The following is a 21003-nucleotide window of genomic DNA, read 5'->3' as shown; positions in this document are numbered from 1 at the left end:
ACTGCTTGCTACAAACACAACACTGGTGATGGTTATGGACATCCTGGCTCTGATATGCCCACCCCTTTCTGGATCCGCTATGGCTAGCCAGGAAGGCACCTGGTTAAGCCAGAAAGGGCAGTACAGTGCACTCTCAGGCTGCAGGTGCACCGGAGGTTAGGTGTGGTAGCCAGTGCTAAGGTAGCAGGGAAGAGAAGCCCCTTCTTTCCCTATGCTAGGCAGCTGAGGGAGCAAGGTGAAGTCAATAGGGTCTGCAGCAGGAACGGGCAGGACCAGGTGAACCCTCCATCCTGGGCGAGCAAGGGTTGCCTCTGTTTGGCATGTAAATATTGGGCCTCAATCACTTGCCCACTCTAGGTTTCATAATACCCAAGGGTATCCCAGTTATGCAAGAGCTCTTGTGAAATTCTCAAAATCAGTTTTTTCATTTTCAGCAAGCCTGCAGTGTGTCCGAGGCGAGGAGACAGACGGCCTGCCGTACTGTCAAGCAAATGGCAAGGGGTCATCACTGTCCTGAATGTTAAGCAAACCTATGGCCCCGTTCACCCCAGGAGGGCCAGATGCACTGGAAAGGAATCATATTAAATAAAAACGTTTAGCAAAAAAGTATCCCAGAGGCTGGGAACAAAGCAGTGGCCCACAGCCAAACAGGAGAGAAAGAATAAAACAAAATGCCTGTGTCTGTCTTTCTTAAAGGCTGACTTACAAACTTCAGCTATGAGTACAATTTCAGCTACGTATTTGACCCCAGTATAGTATGATCTCCACCAAAAATTGCTCTCAGTCGGGCGGTGGTGGTGCACACCTTTAATCCCAGCACTTGGGAGGCAGAGGCAGGTGGATTTCAGTGAGTCTGAGACCAGCCTGGTCTAACAGAGCGAGTTCCAGGACAGCCAGGACTGTTACACCTGCCTCAAAAATCCAAAAAGACCAAAAACCAGAACAAACAAAACTGTTCTCAGCCCGAGTGGGCGTAGCACCACACATCTATAGTCTTGGCACTTGTGGCACTGAGGCAGGTGGACGACCATGAGATCAAGGCCAGCCTGGTCTACACAGGGAGCTCTGGGCCAGCTTGTACTCCAGCAAGAGAAACTAAAGTTCTCCAACCAAGGACCATGAGGGACATAAGAGGAGAAGAAAGCCAAGAAAGACTAAGTGGTAAGCTGAGACCACACAGGAGCAGGCTCGGTGGCATTGGGGGTGTCAGGAAAGACCGCCTGACACTCCTGCCAGAGAAAGATGACGTCAGGAATGTTAGGGTACAGTAGCCATGGGCACAGTCCTCACGGTGGCTGGGTGTCAGGCTAGATCTGGGAAGTGAAGCAATCATCCAGGCCTCCTGAGCACCAGTCATCTCCCCCTTAGTCGGAGCCTGTGGCTTGCCCAGAGACGCGCAGCTAGCTGGTGACAGGTACTGTGGGTGGGCAGGACACCGGGAAAGACACTGCAGTGAAGTCCACGGTGACTCTGAAGGATGAGAGAAGCTGCAACCCGACAGGGGCGGCTTCTTAGGGGCACAGAAGGGGAATAAACAAAAGCAAGCTTATACTCCGAAGGAAACATAATCTGTGATTATAAATATTTCATGGGCAAAGAAAGTACTGGCTGTGGGCACTGGGGGTGGGGAGAGGTAACAAATTAGATCTCCCTGTGCAAAGTGATAGGACAGCTGGAGGGCAGCAAGGCTGGGCTATTCTGGGCAGGTGGCCCCGGCCACTGGGCTGTGTGGAAACCACAGAGCACCTTGGAGAGTGCGTAAGTCCATAAGAGAACAGAGGGGTCAGCAGGGATAGAGCCTCACAGAGGAAGCCAGGAAGCAGGTGAGGGGGCGCAGCCAAACAGCCAGCACCCTGGAAACACATGACAGGGCAGAGGGAGGGGAGGGCCCAACTCCAGCTAAGCCAGCAAATGACCAGAGCAGCTGTAAGGTAGCACAGGGCAAGCTGTCCTGTCAAGAGCAAAGGTCCAGACGGAAGCGGGTTGTGTCAGGCTGAGGACAATCACTGCTTCCCTTTGCCCAAGACAGAGGCCTCGTCTACCCCACCCCCACCCCGCCAGCCCGCCTTCCAGGCTGCAGAGACGGCAGGGAATTAAGAGCTACTAAGTCCCAGCTGCCGGCTGAGAAGGGCAAGGTGTTGCTGCGCGCTCCACCACAATGGTCCACCCTACAGTTCACTACGGCAGCCACACTGCACCAGTCTGTGCAAAGGGATCAGGACAGACGGACATTCTCCCAAAATGCCCAGGATCCCTTGAAACAAACCTAGCCAGAGGAAGCCTGTAAGCAGGACACACCTGGGCTGGAAGACACAAGCTGAGTTTTTAACCTCCTCATAGCCAGGCAGGTAGTGCCCACCCCCACTACCACCAAGGTCTGCCCTGGGGTATGCAAGAAAATCAAAATGGTAGCCTGTAGGATCACAGCTGGTAGGAGTCACGGCAGAGACCTCAGCAACAGTAAAGTAAGAGTCGGGATGCTAGGGGGAGAATGAAAAGGAAGTCATAGGTCTGGGTAAGACCCAGTTTTTCCACATGGCCCCTGAAACTGTCTGCACCTGCAAGGGGTCCGATGCCTGCAAACCCAAGGCTGAGAGAAGCACTAAGAATATGTGCAAACCTGGATATCTGCACAGTGCACCATGGCTGTAACTTAAGACTGTACCCAGTTACCTGCCTGGCACCTCAGAGGCACAGCCACTTACCCACCTACCACCACTTCCCTTAGACCCTCAGGCCTCTCCATGTAGCACCCTAGCTCAGTGTTCTCCATGAGTGGAATCCAGAAACCCCAGATTCATCTTTGGCCTTCTCCACCATATCAGCCCTATTCAAGGCATCTGCTTCTGACTGCGCCCCAGTTCGTGGTAGCCTCTTACAGAATTACTGCAGCCTGTCCTCTTCAAATCTACCTCCCCTCCTCTTTCCTAAATACCCATCACATGCATCTTAATGTATTTGGTTAAGAAAACCGTCCTTCCCACAGCCAAGGAGACCTGGGTAAATGGAGGTCCACTCCTCTCCCGACTTGCTGTGCCAGATCTGAAGTGGCCCCAAAGGCTTACATGTTAAAGGCCCTGGTACTTACCCCAGGGCTTGTGCACCTGCTCTTTTTTCCCTAGCAAATTCCCACTCTTGAAAAGGACACAAGCACACAGCTCATTAATTATTCACAGATATAAACACTCATCAACCGCTAAGTCTAACACATCCCCAATGCCCAGAGGCTCCCTCCAGCCCCTTCCCAGTCCACACCGCACCCGACCTCTCAAGGAACCCTTATTTGGGCTTCTATCACAATGCTGACTTAGATGCAGCTGAGGCTACCCTTTCTTGAGGCAGCACTAACCTTACTGAAGGTCTAACTCTTCATGATGAGCCCTTGTTACACTTGGGCATTGTGTTTGCAGAATTATTGGGTTCCTGTGGACTCCCTTTGCAATTCTGAGTGCCCGGAGGATGAGAAACACACCTGCTCTCACCTTTGTTCTAGAACCGGCACACGGCACACGCAGTCACAATACAGGAAATGGCCCCTGTCGAGTACTTCCTGCTGCCAGGGGCTGCTCTAAGCATTCACAGGCATTGGCTCTTTTAATCTTCATATCAATGGCATTAAGTGGGCACCATTATCATGCATCGTGTAGGGACACTGAGGTTCAGAAAAATGAAACAACTTGCCAACGCTGTGAGGTGGTCAAGGGTGAAGGCGTGACTCAAATCCAGGCAGTTGAGCCCAGGGCCGGGGACCCCCATCACTGGTCTCTCAGAGGCCAAGATGACACTTTGATAAGCGGCTATAGTGTCTTTTAATTTATTTTCTTTTTCAATTTTATGTGTAAGAATGTTCTGCCAGCAAGTATGTCTGTATCACATGCATGCAGTCCCCACCGAGGCCAGAGGAGGGCGTCAGATCTTCCAGAACTGGAGTTACAGAAGGCTTTGAGCCTCCATATGGGTGGTAGGAATAGAACCTGGCCCTCTAGAAGAGCAGCCAATTCTTTATAATTGATAAGATTCTGTTAAAGAGACTGAGGAGTCCTTATTCCCCACAGAGATCAACAAGTGAAGAAGAGAAACAGCTGCTGAATCACTGCATGGCTGCCAGCTATAAAAGAAAGCCCAGGCCCACTTGGGGTCTAGGGAGGAGGTCAGCGTTAAACTGCTGCTACCCACCTCACCACCACAGCTCAGACAGCATAGGAAGGAAGCACACATTAAAACATTTATTCTGTTCCAACTGTCACCAGTGTGAAGGGAATGGCTGCACGGCTCAGAGGCACGCTGCTCACACAAAGTTCTGAGCTATGGCCAACACTTTGGAAAACTCGCCTTCCCTCTTGCGAAGGCTGGTTGGGATAGGTGTTTTAATCCGAGTCCCCAAAGGGTTCCCATTGTCCTCAATGAGGACCACGTTGTTAGAGTCAAACCTTGGGGTCATTCGGGAGCCAGGCATGCGATGTCCCACAATGAGTGCTTTCTTCTTCTGTCCCTTGATGGCCAGCAGAATCTGGTCGCCTACCTTGCCCACCCCACTCTTGTTGTAGACGTGGATGCATCGCGGAGGCCGATGGTACGGGGTGTTCCCCAGGGCACTATTGTCCACTACACGCACCCGAGTCATTTTCTGGATCGCACGGAGGCTCCCGGAGGTGCTAGTGGGAGAGAAAAAAAGTCTGAGATATAGCTCTCTCTGGGCCACAAGGTACAGGCCTCAGAGAGCTGGAAGGTACATGTCAGTCACAGGCATATACATATATGTACATGCTAAGCAGAGTATGACCCAGGAACTGAAACAAAAAGTCAGGGTTTTGTGATGCTCTTACTACCCAATTCCTTATAACTGAGAGCTTCTAAGATTGTGTGCTGGCATAGACCTGTAATCCCAGCACTTGAGAAGCTGAGGCAGGAGGATCACAGGCTGGAGGCCAGCCTGTGTTCCTCAGTGAGACCCTCTCCTGGGTGTCAGGATTTGGGTCTATCTGTGACAAACTTCACGGCAGACTTCATCTCCAGCCTTTGGTTTCTGAAAGTTAAGGAGGACTAAAGGAGTCTCTATAGGCAGCCTCACCCCTGCCAATCCTGCAGAACCTGCTTCCCCAGGTGCAGCCCTTCCCTGCTCTCATGGAATCTGGGAACCTGGAGACTCTATTCTGAGGGAGTCCTGACACAACATGATAGAAACCAGACACTGTCCAGGCAACAACTTCTTAATGCTAGCACGGGCTTTGCCTTGCTTTTGGAGATGGGTCTTCTAGATCGCCCAAACTCCTGAGAGCAAGTGATCCCCTACTTAGCCTCCCAAGGTGAGAGTATGGACCTATAGCTTGCAGCACCCCACCCCAGACGGCTCCTTTTCAGAATGCTATCACTGGCAGATCCAGTCTTCCTACCATTGGATTTCCGTCTCCCGTTGTTCACCCCAAGTGTGGTTTTCTCTAGCACAACCCCAGGGTCCCCTAGAACCTTTTCTCTCCTCGCCTATCCCCATGGCTTCCAGCTAGCGCCTCCACCTCTGGGCCTCTTGCTCCTCTGTTTAGCCTGGACTTTTCCACTGCAGAGCTCCCTCCAATGTGTGCCGCACACACAGCCAACTCAGGAGTCCCGAGTTCGCAATCCCCACTATCCCATGGCTGCTTCTGTGAGGGCTTCCTCAGAACCTCTCTTCTAGATGCCCTCACCAGACCTCTCTCTGTTCTACTATTATACACATCCTGTTCTTTTTAAAAGCCATGTTTTAAAAACTACTTTTATTTACTTCGTGTGTGCGTGCGCACATGTACACGTGTGGAGGTAAGAGGCCAACTTACAAGAGGTGGTGCCTTCCTTCCACCGTACAGGACCTGGGGACGGAACTCACTCGGGCCACCAGGCTACTGCCGAGCTGTTTCCCCCGCCTCGGTCTGCACTAGAAGCGAGGACTAGCAGAGATCTCAAAGGGGAAGACACTGCGGCTGGGGTGGGGCCACCTAGGTTTGGTAAGGAAGCATGTACTGACAAGAATGGACAATTTTGTAATTAAAGAACAATTGGGCCGGAGTTTGTGTTGCAAGAATACAATCCTGGCTACACAGGGGATTAGGCAGGAAGACAGCAAGTTCAAAGTCAATGTGGGCTCCAGAGTTCAAGGTGAGTTGAGAAACTTAGTGAGATCTTGTCTCTAAATAAAAGGTAAAGCAGGAGGCTGGTAGCACACACTTAGAACCTTAGCTAGTGCTGAGGAGGCAGAAGTGGGAAGATGGCCAGCCTGTTCTACAGGGAAATATCCAGGTCTGCTGCAGCTCTACAGTAAAACTCTATTGTATAAAGCAAACAAAACAACAAAAATCAAAATAAATGTAAAAAGAGGGTTAGTTGGAAACCCCTGACTCAATCCACAGTCCTGAGGGGGAAAAAAAAAACCAAAAAACTTAATTCTTAAAAAAGTTTGGGGCGGGCTGGGTGGTGGTGGCACACACCTTTAATTCCAGCACTTGGGAGGCAAAGGCAGGCGGATCTTTGAGTTTGAGGCCAGCTTGGTCTACAGAGCGAGTTCCAGGACAGCTAGGGCTATTTTACAGAGAAACTCTCTCAAAATAAAAAAAAACAAAATAAAAGATGGCTCAGCAGATAAAGGTGCCTTCCACCAAGACAACAACCTGAGCTTGAGCCCTGAGACATACACTGTGGAGAGAAGCAACTTCTAAGCTGTCTTCTGACGTCCAAATGTGTACCATGACACCTGCATGCCCAAATCAATCTCTCTCTTTCTCACACATACAGAGCAATTATTTATTTATTTATTTATTTATTTATTTATTTATTTATTTATTTATTTTTTGCGTTTTTCAAGATAGGGTTTCTCTGTAGCTTTGGTGACCATCCCGGAATTAGCTCTTGTAGACCAGGCTGGCCTCGAACTCCCATAGATCCGCCTGCCTCTGCCTCCCGAGTGCTGGGATTAAAGGCGTGAGCCACCACCACCCGGCACAATTTTTTTTTTAAACGTAAGGAGTTTTAAAGCCCTGGGAATGACAGGATCAAGAGCTGTGACTCTAAGGGTCTGGCAGGACTGAAGAACAGCTTCCACCACAGGCCACGCTTTCCTAAATGCAAGACAGAATCTGCATGTCTGTCCTCCCCCTCCCCCACTGGCCCAGGACACCGCCCAGTTCCTCCCACTCTGTCATCACAGGATCCAGTCAGGGTGCAGGCTCACCCAGGTAACTTCGTGAGAACAAGGTATCAAGCATTACCTGAAGTAGCGCGGGCCGAACATTCTGCTGACATGGGCAAAAGAGCCCCAGAGCCCAGGAAGGACAGCCATGGGATCTCAAGATGGCAAACCTGCAGGAAAGGGGACAGAGCCTGTTTTATACGGGACGTGTATGGGAGAGGACACCGGAGCACAAGCTCATTAGTCACTGAACTAATCGTAGTGTTCGGATGATCAGACAGAACTCCAGCTCAAACTGTCCTGTGTCACAGTCCCACCCTGGGCAGCTTCCCCAGGCAACCGACACCGGAGTCCTTTAGAACACCTGAGCTAGCCACAACTTCCCAAGAGGGACACAAAGCCGGACACCTTCTTGACACCTGCGTGCCTTCTGAACCCACGTCAGCACCCTGGAAGAAGATGGATTAGCATTAGGCAGCACAGGCCTGGCAGGACCACAGAGTGAGCGCTAGGCTGCCCTGGGTAATTTACTACATCTATTAATCCCAGCATGCTGAAGGCTGAAGCTGGAGAGCTAAAAGTTCAGTACCTGTGCTACCTAGTGAGCTCTAGGCCAGCCTGGGCTACATGAGACCCTGTCTCAAAGAAATGATTAAAAGACAAAACATGTCAGGGGTGGAGGTGCACACCTTTAATCCCAATGGCGGACAGAGGCAGGCGATCTCTGTGAGTTCGAGGCCAGCCTGGTCTACAGAGTGAATTCCAAGAAGGTCAAGTACATAGTGAGACCCTGGTTAGAAAAACAAGAACAAAAACAGACAACACAAAACATGGAGTCGGAGAGATGGCTCTGTGGTTAGGAGCACTAGCTGTTCTTGCAGAGGACCTGGGATCAGTTTCCAGCACCCACACGGTAGCTCACAACTATCTGTAACTCTAGTCCAGGGATCAGGTATCTCTTCTGGCCTCCTTGGGTACCAGGCACACATGTTGTGTACCTACATATATGTAGGGAAACACTGGTACACACAAAATAAAAATATTTTTTTTTTCAAAAATAAATTTTTTAAAGGTTGAGAATATATATACCTCAGTGGCAGTGTGCTTGCACACACCCTGGGTCCAGTCTGAAAGGGGGTTGCAAATGTCGACCTGAGCAGCTTCCAGAGTCACCTGTCACATATCACCCTTCCCCAAATGTGAATGCCAGGACACCTGTGGAGCACAAGGTCTGCAAAGCAGAGCCAAGGCCACCCTTGCCAAGGCACTGACCACAGTCTATTTTTGGGTGAGTTTCCCCCACAGCACTGCAGCGTGGAAAAACTTCCACAGACAGGAGACAGCTAAGGCACTAGGCGTCAGGAATCCAGAAAGGTCCCGTAGGGCACAAACATCGCTTCGGCATGGCAAGGAAAAGTCTGCCACCAACCAGCTGGGGATCCCAGCTGTAAGCAGGCCAGCTCTTCCACCCAGACAGTTGGCTGCAGAGGGCACTGCTGGGGAGCCCGAGCTAGGCCTGTGCACTCGAGTATTGACACACAGCTCTGCCTCGTGAGGTTTCAACATGCCTGCCTCAGATAAGACTATTTAATAAAGGTGGGAGAGAATTCACCAGTCACTTCTGCAGAAACACATAGGCATTCCACAAGTGCCTGTCACTAGTGCCTTGCCTCAAATCCCATCACCCAGTGTTCTCCTTGGGACGCCTATGAAGTGCTGGCCTGCTCTACGACCAGAAGACGTGCAGGAGGTGGCAGCTAACCTAGGCGGCCCTGAGCACTAGAGACACAGAGACCAGTGGGACAGTCCATCTTTACTAAGGCAAAGATCCCAGCCCGTGAGCGATGGAGAGTGCCCAGCACAGGCGGGGCACCCATGCCCATCAGCTCTTTCCTCCTTCCCATCTCATTTCATAGATGAGGAACCGGAGGTACAGAGCACTACATAGAGCCCACAACCTGTCAAGGGCAGAACCAGGACCTCCCTTGGCACCCCTCAGGCTTTGTTTGCGCTCTCAGGACCCTATTTTCTTGATGAACCTTTGTTGTGACCATTACAGCCCAACGCTGTGCATGGTCATCTCACTTAAACACCACTGTGCAGTACATACTCTTACTGACCTCCCTGTTGCACACACGCACTCACACACAGGAGAAGTAACCTGACCAAGACGGCACAGCGAGGAGCAAGGCTGAAATCGGAATCACAATGGTCCGCTTACAGCGACCTCAAGTTTTCTCCAACTGTTACCAGGCTCTAGTTCCATCAAGAAGACTGACATTTGCCAGGTGTGGGGGTGCATGCCTCAATCCCAGCACTCAGGAGACAGAGGCTGGGTTTGAGACCAGCCTGGCAACTAGCAAGTTCCAGGATAGCCAGGGCAATACAGATAGACCTCCATCTCAAAAACTTAAACAAAAGCCGGGCGGTGGTGGCGCACGCCTTTAATCCCAGCACTCGGGAAGGCAGAGGCAGGCTGATCTCTGTGAGTTCGAGGCCAGCCTGGTCTAGAAGAGCTAGTTCCAGGACAGGAACCAAAAGCCACGGAGAAACCATCTCGAAAAATCAAAAAAAAAAAAAAAAAAAAAAAAACCCAACTGACATTACACGCCCACTTTATCTGTAGGCACCTCACTGCCTGCTGAATGACTTGAAATCCCAGGTGAGGAGATTCTCTTCAATCCAACCCAAGGTTTCGGTTGTGTTCTGTGGGGCTGGGATTGCACCCGGCACCTTCAGCCTGTCTGCCGAGCACTCCACAGCTAAGTGACAGCCCAGTCCCATCTGAGTTCTGGAGACAATCTGTAGTGTAGGTAGCAAGAAGGGCTCACGCTCTAAGTATAACCAAAAATGGGTAGAGCACCACCACAGCACCAGCCTGCACCCTCAACCCCAGCCACACTGGGCCATCTGATGCCAGCAGACTTTCAAGCTGGCTCCCAGAGGAAAGGGAATCCTTGGATATTCAAAATGAATCAAATGCAGTCTACATGGTCAGTCCTGAGGTCACAGGGACCTCACCTCTGCACTGGGCTCTTAGAATGCTAGCCTGAGGCCTGCACAAGTGTCGAGGGGTCCCCAGAAGCTCCTGATGGGTCCCACCACAAATCCCAGTGTTCAAGGAACCTTCCGACCACTACAGAACAGGCCCAGGCCTCCACTTAGCACCTGCTGCAGATGCAGAGGGGGACTTCAGAAACACGTCGGTGAGGTGTCCACCAGCCTTACCACATGCAGATCCCACTGGAATGCATGCTTCACGGAGGCAGGGTCCAGTATCTGCCCTGCTTAGTAATCTAGGGTAGAGTAGCTACTGACACACATGGCCACAGCTCAGAATTGTCAAGTGGGCAGAACTGATTTGCAGTTCAATGTGGAGCCCAGAGTTTCCATGTTCTGTGAGCTTGTGTGTTTTGACTTTTTTCATGCACTGAGATGCCTGATGTTTAAGAGTAGTGGTGCTCAACCTATGAGTCTCAACCCTGGGGGGGAGGGTGGAATGACCTTTTCACAGGGGTTACCTAAGACCACTGGAAAAACACAGATATTTACGATTCATAACAGTAGCAAAATTACAGTTACAAAGTAGCAACAAAAATAATTTTATGGTTGGGGGTTTCACTGTATTAAAGGGCTGCAGTATTAGGAATGTTAAGAACCACTGATTTAGAGGATTCATTTTTAGCTAGCTTTCTTTTCTTTTGGGGGGAAGTCAGCTAGTTTTCAAACTAAGGACTGGAAGAGCAATTAAGGCAGCATCTGCACAGCCGAGCGGTGGTGAGCACGCCTTCAATCCCAGCACTCAGGAGATGGTGCAGGCGGACCTCGGAGTTTGAGGCCAGCCTGGTCTATAGAGCGAGTTCTAGAACAGGCCCCAAAGCTACAGAGAAACCCAACCAAAACAAAAAAAGCATCTATGCTTGGTGTGCTTTGTGAGGAAAAAAAACACACCAATTAATTAATTGAGGATATTTATCTACTACTGTGTGTGTGTCACAGGTCAGAGGGCAACTATGGGGTCAGATCTCTCCTTCTACCTTTACATGGGTTCTGGGTAGCAATATATAGTTTCTCAGACTTGTGCACAAGTGTGTTGGTGCCTCGCTGGGCCATCTTTTCCCAGGTATTCCTTGGGTGTTGAATTTCAATACAAAGTAACCATCAGAGCAGCTCTCTATACAAGTATGCCTTTGTATACTGAGTATCGCAGATCTATACATTGTTTCCAAGCCAGGCCCGGCGGCACACACCTTCAGTCCCAGCACTCTGGAGGCAGAGGCACTTGTCTTGCCTACACGTCCTGGGTTGTCTCTAGTATCAGGGGCAGGAGAATCCAGGCGCAAGAGTACTTTTAGTTCAAAGCCAGTCTAGGAATTCCTGGCCAGCTTCACCTACAGAAACCCTGTCTCCAAAAATAAAATAAATCAAATGTTAAGTAGGAAAAAGCAAAGGCCTAGACACTTTGAAGAATCACAAAAAGACCCTTTGCATTTGGACCAACAAGTACTTGCATTTGTTGCTTAAACACTTGCTACTGTTTCTCTACTGGCCCATTCTCATCTCTTTCAGAAGTTTGTGTATGCGGTTTAACCTCACGCAAACCTAGTATGCTGTAATTCTCGAAGTATCCACACCAGAGCGCTTTCTTTGATGACTTCATCCCTAAGCACCCAATGGGAACAGAAAAACAAATAAGAACAGGCAACTGTAAGAGGCTGGACCGGCTGAGGACTTGCATCATTTTGCAGGTGGAGGAATGAAGTCAGAAATGGTACTTACTGCTTGCCACTCCTCCCAGGTTATATGGCAACCAAGTCCAGACCAGAGCTCAAACTTGTCCCTACCCAGTACACCCTGCAGGTCAGGCGTATGGCTCAGATGCAGGTCTACCCACTAAAAATCTTGACCGAAAAACAAACAACACACTGTGTGTGTGGCAGGGCAGGAAAACCAAGAGTTCAAGCTCAAGATCAGCTAGACACAAGTTCAAGGCCAGCCTGAATTATCAGACTGTCTCAAAAAGAAAACAAACAAACAAAATAACAAATAACCAAGGCCAAGCGTGGTGGTGCGTACCTGTAATCCCAGCACTAGAGAGGCAGAGTCAGGTGGTGTACATACTGAATTCTGAGCTAGCCAGGGCTACATAGTAACATCCTGTCCATACTAAACAATAACAGTAACAATAATAGTAACACACCACAATCAGCACAGCCCAAGCAGAGCTGATCTGACTCTCCTGCCCAGGTGTTTTCACAGCACCAGTCCCAAGGAGCACAGCTCCCCTCAACAATATGAAGATCTATTTCTACTACAGCTCAACTGAGCAACCCATTTCTCAACTTGGTCCAGTTTTTATCTCAGGTTTAACTTTCTATGAGGACTTAATTGAGGCAGTGGCAAGGAGCCAGGGATGAGAAGTCAGATAGCCGGAGGAATGTGGGCTAGCAAGGTTAGACCCAAAGAGGAAATGCTACTGGCAGAACTCATCTCTCTGATGTCTGTGACCTTTAAGTCCCTGCTCCAGGTCTCAGTGAACTGTGGACACTTGGGGGCACTGGACAGAGCAGATCCACATGGATCTGAAAGTGTTTCAGCTTCAGTTAGGAGAGGGACCACTTTGACTCGGCATCCTTCTGGTCTACAGACTCCTCCATCACAAGGCAGCACTGACTCCACCACCTCGAATCACAGTCCTCAAAGTGCTTCTCAGTTCAGAGTCGCAGCAAGGTGCTTCCTGACTTTTCAAGGACAGATGTGATTTTTAAGAGTTTTTGGATAGGGACCTCCCACCCTGATTCCCTAGTGACTAATAAGCTACTGACCTCTCCTTCTGGGGCAGCACGTTCGTGACCCAGAACAACACCGTGAGCTCTGAATCACGGTCCTTTCTTGAACCCCGACTATCATGGCTAACATACCTGTAAAATTATACCAGATAAACCTTCGACCTCTAAAACAGAGACTGAAGTTGGGTGTGGTGCACCCATTTAATCCCAGTACTATGGAGGCACAGGCAGAATGATCGTGATTCTGAAGGCAGTCTGGGCTAATGACCTAAGCTCTCACATAAACAGACAAACAAATAAATACAGGTTAAACTATAACCTGACTTCTTGAGGCCTTCCCAAGCTCCCACAGAACCACATAACATGAAGAATGTGACAATACGCTTGGGCAGATCCACACGTGACAGCCAAACACACAAGAGCATATTAAGATATTCTTTAAAGGGCTTTTGCTTTAATTCCAGCACTCGTGAGGCAGAGGCCCGGCGGATCTCTGAGTTCAAGGCCAGCCTGATCTACGGGAGTTCCAGGACAGCCAGAGTTACACAAAGAAACCCTGTCTTGGGGGGCAGGGGACACGGACTGGATTTGTATCATCTAAGATTCTAGGCACTGTGTTCGGATAACAGCCACTTGAAAATGGACCCAGGAAGTCAGAGGTTCAGATTCACACTTGTATTACTTTTTTTAAAATAGTAAAATTCCAGAAACAAATCCTCCAGTGATCTCCAGAAGTCCCCAAACCAGGTTACCATGGCCCCCATCTCCATCTTCTAGATACCCACTATCAGCGCTGTCTGGCCTCTAGGTGAACTATATTGTTCCAGGGAGTGGGTCAGGCTAGTTTTACACACAAACCCAGATCAATCCAATACCCTCGCCTCCATCTTCTTTCCCTTACCTCCAACAAAACTCTCACAGTTTGGGAAGGGTTTGGGTTTTTATATGTGGGTTTGGTGTTGTCACAAGCAGCTGAGGATGGCCATGAATTCCTGCCATGTCTAGGGTTACAAGAAAACTCCACTGCTGGTCCACTCACCAACTGCAATTTCAGAAGGTTTAAACTGACTGAAAACTCAAGTCAAGGAAATCGAGAGGCACACAAGAGATCAATGCCTTTCCAAACTTTTCTGACACACAGAAACAGTATAATACACTCCCATGCCCTTGGGTCCCAACACACACACACACACACACACACACACACACACACACACACACGATGGCCATGATGTACTACGGTGATTTTCAAGTCACTCATGGGAATGTTTGAAAGACAACAGTTATAGTTGTAACCTTCCAGCTACAACGGGCAGCTGAATATCCAAATACAGCACACACACACTGACCAGGATAGGCAGTGTCCAGCCGTGACTGCAAGGCCCTGGGTGCCAGCATTTCCCAGACAGCCCAAGGTGACTCGTCTCAGGCCTTGTGACCGCTACACAATCAATCCCTTAACGTCTCAGCGTGGCAAAGCTCACTTACTGCGCACAGTGGAAAGCAATTATTTCCTCTGTCTCCTTTAAGAACCCGAAATTAAACAGGTGGTGTTTGTCCTGTCTTTGTGCGATGACACACAGAAAAGAGGCGGACCCAGTCTTAACCCCTGTTAGGTGAGGGCTTTGGTGAACTGAAAAAGCAGGGAATTCCCTGGACCAGAGGAGTCATTCAGCCTGCCAGAAGCGAAAGCAAGGACTCCCTCTTTGCATGGAAGAATGTTCTAACAAACTCATCTCCAGACCCACTGGGAGAAAGAGGAGCAGATAAACCGCAGGAGACGCGCCAGAGCAACCGGCCTAAGTGACTTGGCCCAGCTAGACCGCAGCCCCTATTCCCCCAAGACTCCACTTCCCGAACTGGGGTAAGCAAGTGAGCGTAATCGAGGGGGCGTGGGAAGCGCGGAAGCGGCGTGGACCATGCAGCCAGAGGGTCCAGATCTGAGGCCTCGCAAAGGGTGGAGACCCCTCTCTCTCTTGACTCTGGGGTCCAGTATGGCCTATCCTCACCCCTCCCCCAGAGAGCCTTCCCTACTTCAGAGAAGAAAGGCGGAGAAGAAGCAGCGCGAGGGGAGCAAGTTGGCCCCTGAGCCCCCTTCATACCGCGTTGGCTCCCAGGCAATCTCCCGCCACGAACCCCGCTGGCCAGGCCCCGCCCCGCCCCCTGCGCCTGCGCGTCGGCGGTGCTCCGTGAGTACGCGCGCACTTTCTACGTGTACGGCGTGGGGGCGGGTCCTGCGAGAGCCCCTCCCCTGGCTCCCCTCCCTCCTCCTGCTCCCCCTCCCCCACGCGCTGCCGCGGCCGCCGCAGGAGCCCAGAGCTCAAGCCGCCCGGCGACTCCCCCTCCCCCTCCCCAGCCCCGCCCCGCCCGGAGCCGGGGCTCCCGAGTCGGAGCCGAGTCTGCGCCTGGGGGTGAGTACGCGGACCCCTCCCCAGCACCCCTTACTTGGATCACAGGATCCCACTACCACCCCAAGGAAGGGGAAAAAAAACACCCGGACTCAGCTGCGCGTCCCCTCCCTTCCACCTCTTGCGGGACCCAGAGGTGCCCGGGCCCCGCAGGACCCAACGGAGGCACGCTTTGTCCCCAAACCCCCACCGTCCCTGGCCAGATGTGAGTCCTTCCACCCCTGTCGGGGCTCCAGTTGTGCGCCGTCCACTGCCCCCGCCCCGCTGGGATATCCCAAGGGGTGGGACCCCCTCTGTCCCGGCCCTTGAGTGCTACTCTCGTCCCACCTGCCCCGTCCAGGTGCGCAGCCCCCTTGCACGGCCCTCCTCGGGTCCCAGCTGCTCCCCAGCCGCCGGCGCCGCTGAAGGGATCCACCCGCCTCCGCCCCCGAGTTTTGCATTCTAGGGTCGCCAAGTCCAATGCCCTCGGTTTCTTTATTCTTTCTCTTGTTGCTGGGGACGGAGCTGGCCTCGAACAAGGGGTCTATGCTTGGGCAAAAGGCAGGGCTCGAGGGTGCTGGCACCAGACCGGTAGCTGGCCCTGGCCCTGGTGGGGACTGGTCTGCCGGCTGGAAGAAGCGGCTGGCCCCGGGAGCATGTCCTCTCCTGCGCCCCACACAGAGCAGTTCATTCATGAGCCGCCCGGGCCTGCGTTGGAGGGTGCGGTGGGGAGAAGATTCAGACGCGAATCCGGAGTAGGCAAAGGCCCTGTTGAGGGGGAGGGGGCGCGCTTTGTCCCTCCCGGCTGTCTTGACCGCCTGGTGCGAGCTGTCCCGAAGCTTGTCGTTGTGTTACCCAGAAAAAAGAAGGGCGCCTGGGAAGTGGGGAAGAGAGGTCAGAGGGGCTGGCTGCCCTTGGGGCTTTGTGCCGCCACCAGTCTTTGCCTCATGATCAGAGGTTTGGCGGCCCATTGCCCAAGGGGGCTTGGGGCTCCTCTCCCTACCTAGTACCACTCCTTGACCCTGTAGCCTCCTCCTGGGTCTGCAGTAGTCCGGGGTGAATGAGACTGTGCCCAACACCTCCTGAAGAGGGGCCCACAGTTCTCTGCCTTCCAGATTCCTGAAAGGAGGGAAGGGGAGTGGCTGCCAGGCTCAGGTGGGGGTATGCTCGCAGCACCTTTGTCCTCCGGGGTACCAGAGGGTCTACGCCCTGGCATGTCCCAGGTGGCACATGCTGGGGCCTGCTGTTAGTTCATCCAGTGCAGTCTTGGCCAGTGAGTGAGTGAGTAGGTGGGTGGGGATGTTTTGAGGCAGAAGATGGATGATAAGTAACTAAGAACCCCTTTTTGGATATCATACAAGTTCCTTCCAAGTACAACAGAGTAACAGAAACCCGGGTTCAAATCCTAGCTCTGCTGTTCTTGAGCCGTGTGACCTTGACAAGTTACTTAACCACCTGAACCTCTGTTTCTATTTAAAAGCGTGATTAGCTACCACCACTCCTTCCGAGGTGGATCTTCGGGATCCAATAGTGTGATGCAGGTAAAGCGCTGGGCATCCTGCCTGACAGTTGATCAATAGTAATGGGTTCACTTCTCTGAACTTCCTGACCTACCAGTCACCTCTGGTGCCCCACCTTGCCTAATGCAGGTGGATGGGGTCCATTCTGGGACTTGGTGACAGAGTCCCTAATGTAGCAAAAGCACCCCCCTTCCATGAGTAGTTCTATTCCTATGATAAAATTATATGTTTTATTTGGTCTTAACCAACCTTCCTCCATTAAAGCAACCTCCTGGAGTCTGTATCTTATTAATACCAACTTTTTTGTGTTTTGATTTGATTGAGCTGTGAAGTCATTTAGCTCAGGCTGGCCTTGAACTCCTGATCTTCCTGCCTCCACCTCCCAGGTGTGCTTGCCTTCAGCAGCTGGTCTTTTCTCTTGGTGGTTTCTTTTGTTTGGTTGGATTTTTTTTAAGTGCTTTAAATTCGAGTTTTGTTGTTTTGTTTTTAATCTTATTTCACCTTTCAAGCAGCCAAAGGGCTGAGTTGTTGTCCCCATTTCACAGGTGCAGGACCCGAGACCCACACTGGTTGAGCATTTTTTCCAGACTAGAAGTCAAGTGCATTTCATGCCGGAGCCCTTGCCCTCTATCCCTGCCTCAGAACTTGAACCCACAAACCCCTGAGTCAAGGATCAGGAGCTCCCAGCAAGAAAAAAAGGCAAGCCTGTAGATCTAGGGTGTGGCATTCCAGTGCTGGTGCTAACAGCCCTCAGCCTCATCGCCCTGCTAGGGGCCTCCCCTATTTGCAGGAGCAGCAAAATGCCTGGGCCCATCTCTGGATCCTTCACAGACTGCCTGTGTGACTTCCCCAAGTTATTTGCTGTCTGTGTGCCTCAGTGGCCTGTTAGGATTGTGAGGGGTAGTAAATAGTAACATTTACAAAGTGCTTAGAGTAGTAACACCTTGTACAGAAGAAAGTAGAATAAACCAGTGTTGTAACTTGTATCCCCAGCATTCAGGAAGACCTTGACTTGGAGCAAAGCCTAAACTGCATAGCTACACTCTGGAGAGAGATGTGGAGTGAGGTGCTCACCTATGGATAGATAGATACACTTTTACCTTTCTCTGATTCCACTCATGCCAGGCAAAGTCCTTAATACTATTTTGTAACAGATTGGAAGAGTGAGACCCATTTTGTATTAAGAGTTAATCTCTTCTCACTGACTTTATATGAATCCCAAGTCCTACCTTAAGTCTTTCCCAGTAACTCTATGAGGAAAAAAAAAACAAAGCAAAAAAGTAACTTCTACCCTTGTGACACACAGTTTCTAGTAGTGAAATGGCCATCTTGACTTAGTCTAAAATCCCCATCCTGCTACAAAACCAGCTTCAGTATCCAGCTAGAGAAATGGGCTCACAGCTGGCTGGGCACCTCTGGACTGGGAGAACCTTCGACCCCTACTACTGTCCCCAAGCAGTGTTCTGTCTTCAGCTTCTCTCCCCTAGTCTGAATTTGGAGCAATTGCTCCGAAGGACACAGCCCAACAGCCCCACCCTACAGTTAAAGACCTGGAAGTTACCCTGTCAACTGGCAAAGCCACCAACCCAACTCCACCCCTTACCTACCCTGTGACCTTACCTAGTTCCATTCCTTCCCTGGTCCCTGTTTCCTCTCTATGGATGGGCGATCTGGGTGTGCTCTGCTTGCCTTGGGTGTTGGGTAGCTGGAGGTGCGCAGTGGCAGTGAAAAGATTGGCAATGAGAAGATCTGGTAACCAGTTACCATGCATCCTGGAAAATTCTCACCCACCCTAGTGGAGCCACATGCAGAAGCTTCTAGACTGTCCCATCTTTGTTCAGAGTAGAGAATATCACAGCGGAAGGAGGGCACTGAAGGGCTTTGAGCCGTTTGTTTAGAAACAAGGGGGTGGGGAGAGGCACTGAGGTTTCTGGAGTTCAGAGAGGTCAGGACTGGGCATGTTGCGTGGTAGGGAGAGAGATGAGACCGAATGAAGTCCCAGGATCGATTCCCAGCACTTAGGAAGTAGAGGCAAGACGATCAGGAATTTAAGGCAATCCTCAGCTTCATAACAAGAATGAAGCCAATCTAGAATATTCGAGCCCTTGTTTCCAAGAAAAATGGGGAGCTAATAAGAGCCTCCCTCCTCAAAATACCTATACCCACCTTTAGCCTGTCCTGGGGCCTCAGCAATGTGTACGTCTTGTATTGCTCCCAGATGCACCCGCACACATTTCTCCACTCAGAGGCCATGAGTGCCTACCTAGCTCCCTATGCAGACAGACACGTATGAGCACATTTACACATCTGAGCACATGTCTCAACTGCCCTTTAATTCTCTGGCCCAAGAACAAATAATTATCATTGCATTGATGAAGCTTCCATATATGCACAGGATCTTCCAAGTTGGAGATCAGCCTAGGCTGCATAGAGACCATGGTAAGAGCGGAAGACAGAGGGCTGCCACCCCCACCCCCAGCCATGGATACATTTCTACCTCCCTGTGGGAGCCTTGCAGTATCTCTGTTACTGATTAGAAGAATGGGGCCAGATCCACCTTCACCTGTCCTAGGCCTATCAGCAAAGCACCTGTGTTCTGAGTAGGGTCCCTGCTTTGGTAGAAATTGACTTAGGTTTGAATTTAGCTTCCATCATTTTATTGCAGTGAGACCTAGTGGGAAAGTACTTAACTTTTCTGAGCCCTCTACTCACATCTTCAAATGACAGTGGTAACTCACAGGATGTTTGAGGATTAAATGCAGTCATATATGTTATTATTCTTTTGTTTTAAAAAGATATATTATTTATATGTGGGGTGTTTTGCCTGTGTGTATGTGTACCGTGTGGGTGTAGTACCGGCAGAGGCCAGAAGAGGGTGTCAGATTTCGTGGAACTGGATTTACAGACAGTTGTTAGCTACCTTGCTAGTGTCTGGTATTGTATCCTTGTCTGCAAGAGCAACCAGTGTTCTCATCTGCTGAGCCATCTCTGGAGCCCCGTATATTGTTGTTCTTGAAACAGTGGACACTTGCAACAATAATTAAACCCATGTGTCTTTAAAGGCAGCTTGAGCCAGAAAAGGAGCCTGTATAGCACATGCAAGGCAGTTGTTCTCTGCTCCATCCTGATCCAGGCTTTGCAAAGATTCCTTGGACCAAGAGAAACATATAAAGAATGCTCATGTTCTCATCCTTAGAAAGCTTCTGGCTCCTGCTCTGTTTGGTTGGATGTTTGAGTGGGAAAGGGGAGACCCCGCGGCTGCTAGGTCACCCCAGGGGGGCTAAGGGACAAATAGTTCCTTCTGAGTTACCAGTCACCTCTTCTCAATTTGTTATTCTCTCTTTGTCTGGTTGCCCTTCTTCCCTTGGGACCCTCCTCCAGGCCGACCTTCCATGTTGTCAGCAGAAGGGGCCCCCAGGGACCCCGAGTAGGACCGGGTGGGGCTGTGCTCCTGTGGTAGCTGCCTCTGAAGCAGCCACACTTCTCCAGCCTGGGAACCTCCCCAGAGCCCTGCTCAGCTTTGTCCCCAAGCACAAGAGCCCAGGAGTCCAATTGGCTTCCCCTTCCCTCCTCTTCTGTCCTTCATCCACTTAGAGCACAAAGGACTGCCAAGGCACCAGGCAGGCACCAGGCAAGACCCTAGTACAGTGGGTTGCTGGGGGCCTTTAGAGGCCTCCGACTGCCCACTCTTTCCCTCTTTTGCCAATGGAAAAGCTGGCTGGAGGGCACAGCATTCCCAGCCTGCTCTGCTCTGGAGGCAGAAGCATAGCATTCTGGGAGTTGTAGTCCTCACACCCCTCTGTTTGCCCTGTGTAGCTAGTTGGAGGGAGGGGAGGGAAGCTGGATTGGAGAAAAGCAGGGGTGGTGGGGACCAGCAAGGTGACACTAACTCTGAAGTCTGGTGCTCATACCTACCTGCCTTCCAGCCCAGTGCCCTGCTTTGAGGACACAGGACTGAACATCTGTTTTGAAGGTGGTTGTATGGAGGAGGTTAACAGAATTAAAATCTCTAAACACATTTGATCATTCTGGTTTTCTTTTCACTTGATCTTAGCCAAAAGACTGAGAAGTCCTATTTCTTTTCATTCTTCACTTACTTATTGTGGTCCTAAAGACTGAACTGTGAGGCTCTGAGATAGAATGAAGCAGTT

At 50.8% G+C, this 21003-nt stretch overlaps 2 protein-coding genes across 7 annotated transcripts in view; one reads left to right on the top strand and one right to left on the bottom strand.

Moving 5' to 3' along the window:
* Positions 1 to 4211: 4211 nt before the first annotated feature.
* Mrpl14 (mitochondrial ribosomal protein L14) lies at positions 4212 to 15728 on the bottom strand. 5 transcript variants are annotated; one of them, XM_050122710.1, is made up of 4 exons: positions 15048 to 15125; positions 11407 to 11558; positions 7236 to 7326; positions 4212 to 4655 (listed from the first exon to the last, which is right to left on the bottom strand). In XM_050122710.1, the coding sequence occupies exons 3-4, from the start codon at positions 7304 to 7306 to the stop codon at positions 4289 to 4291; spliced, it is 438 nt and encodes a 145-aa protein (XP_049978667.1). In that variant the 5' UTR covers positions 7307 to 7326; positions 11407 to 11558; positions 15048 to 15125; the 3' UTR covers positions 4212 to 4288. The 5 variants fall into 5 exon arrangements, with proteins under 5 accessions (XP_049978667.1, XP_049978669.1, XP_049978666.1 ...); XM_050122712.1 differs by lacking the exons at positions 11407 to 11558; positions 15048 to 15125 and adding an exon at positions 15681 to 15728; XM_050122709.1 differs by lacking the exon at positions 11407 to 11558 and having other exon boundaries at positions 15048 to 15157.
* Tmem63b (transmembrane protein 63B) overlaps positions 15014 to 21003 on the top strand; it is a 24400-nt gene continuing 18410 nt past the window's right edge. Inside the window, exon 1 of one of the 2 annotated variants that reach the window (XM_050122708.1) lies at positions 15014 to 15134. The gene's annotated coding sequence lies outside the window, so the exon portion shown is untranslated. Of the gene's footprint in view, positions 15135 to 15208; positions 15357 to 21003 lie in introns of those variants that run through there. The other variant, XM_050122706.1, reaches the window with a different exon arrangement.

The sequence above is a fragment of the Alexandromys fortis genome, unplaced genomic scaffold, assembly GCF_014885135.2.
Source record: "Alexandromys fortis isolate MF-2015 unplaced genomic scaffold, M_Fortis_MF-2015_v1.1 scaffold_212, whole genome shotgun sequence".
NCBI lineage: Eukaryota > Metazoa > Chordata > Mammalia > Rodentia > Cricetidae > Alexandromys > Alexandromys fortis.
This window is presented reverse-complemented; position numbering and strand designations above follow the sequence as displayed.

What these genes read in the sequence shown, in the direction of transcription:
- Mrpl14 (XM_050122712.1), bottom strand. Translation starts at nt 7,306, where the DNA reads ATGGCTGTCCTTCCTGGGCTCTGGGGCTCTTTTGCCCATGTCAGCAGA. An exon ending in TTCGGCCCGCGCTACTTCAG is followed by an intron (nt 4,656 to 7,235) that starts GTAATGCTTGAT and finishes CTCTCCCACTAG; the next exon opens with CACCTCCGGGAGCCTCCGTG.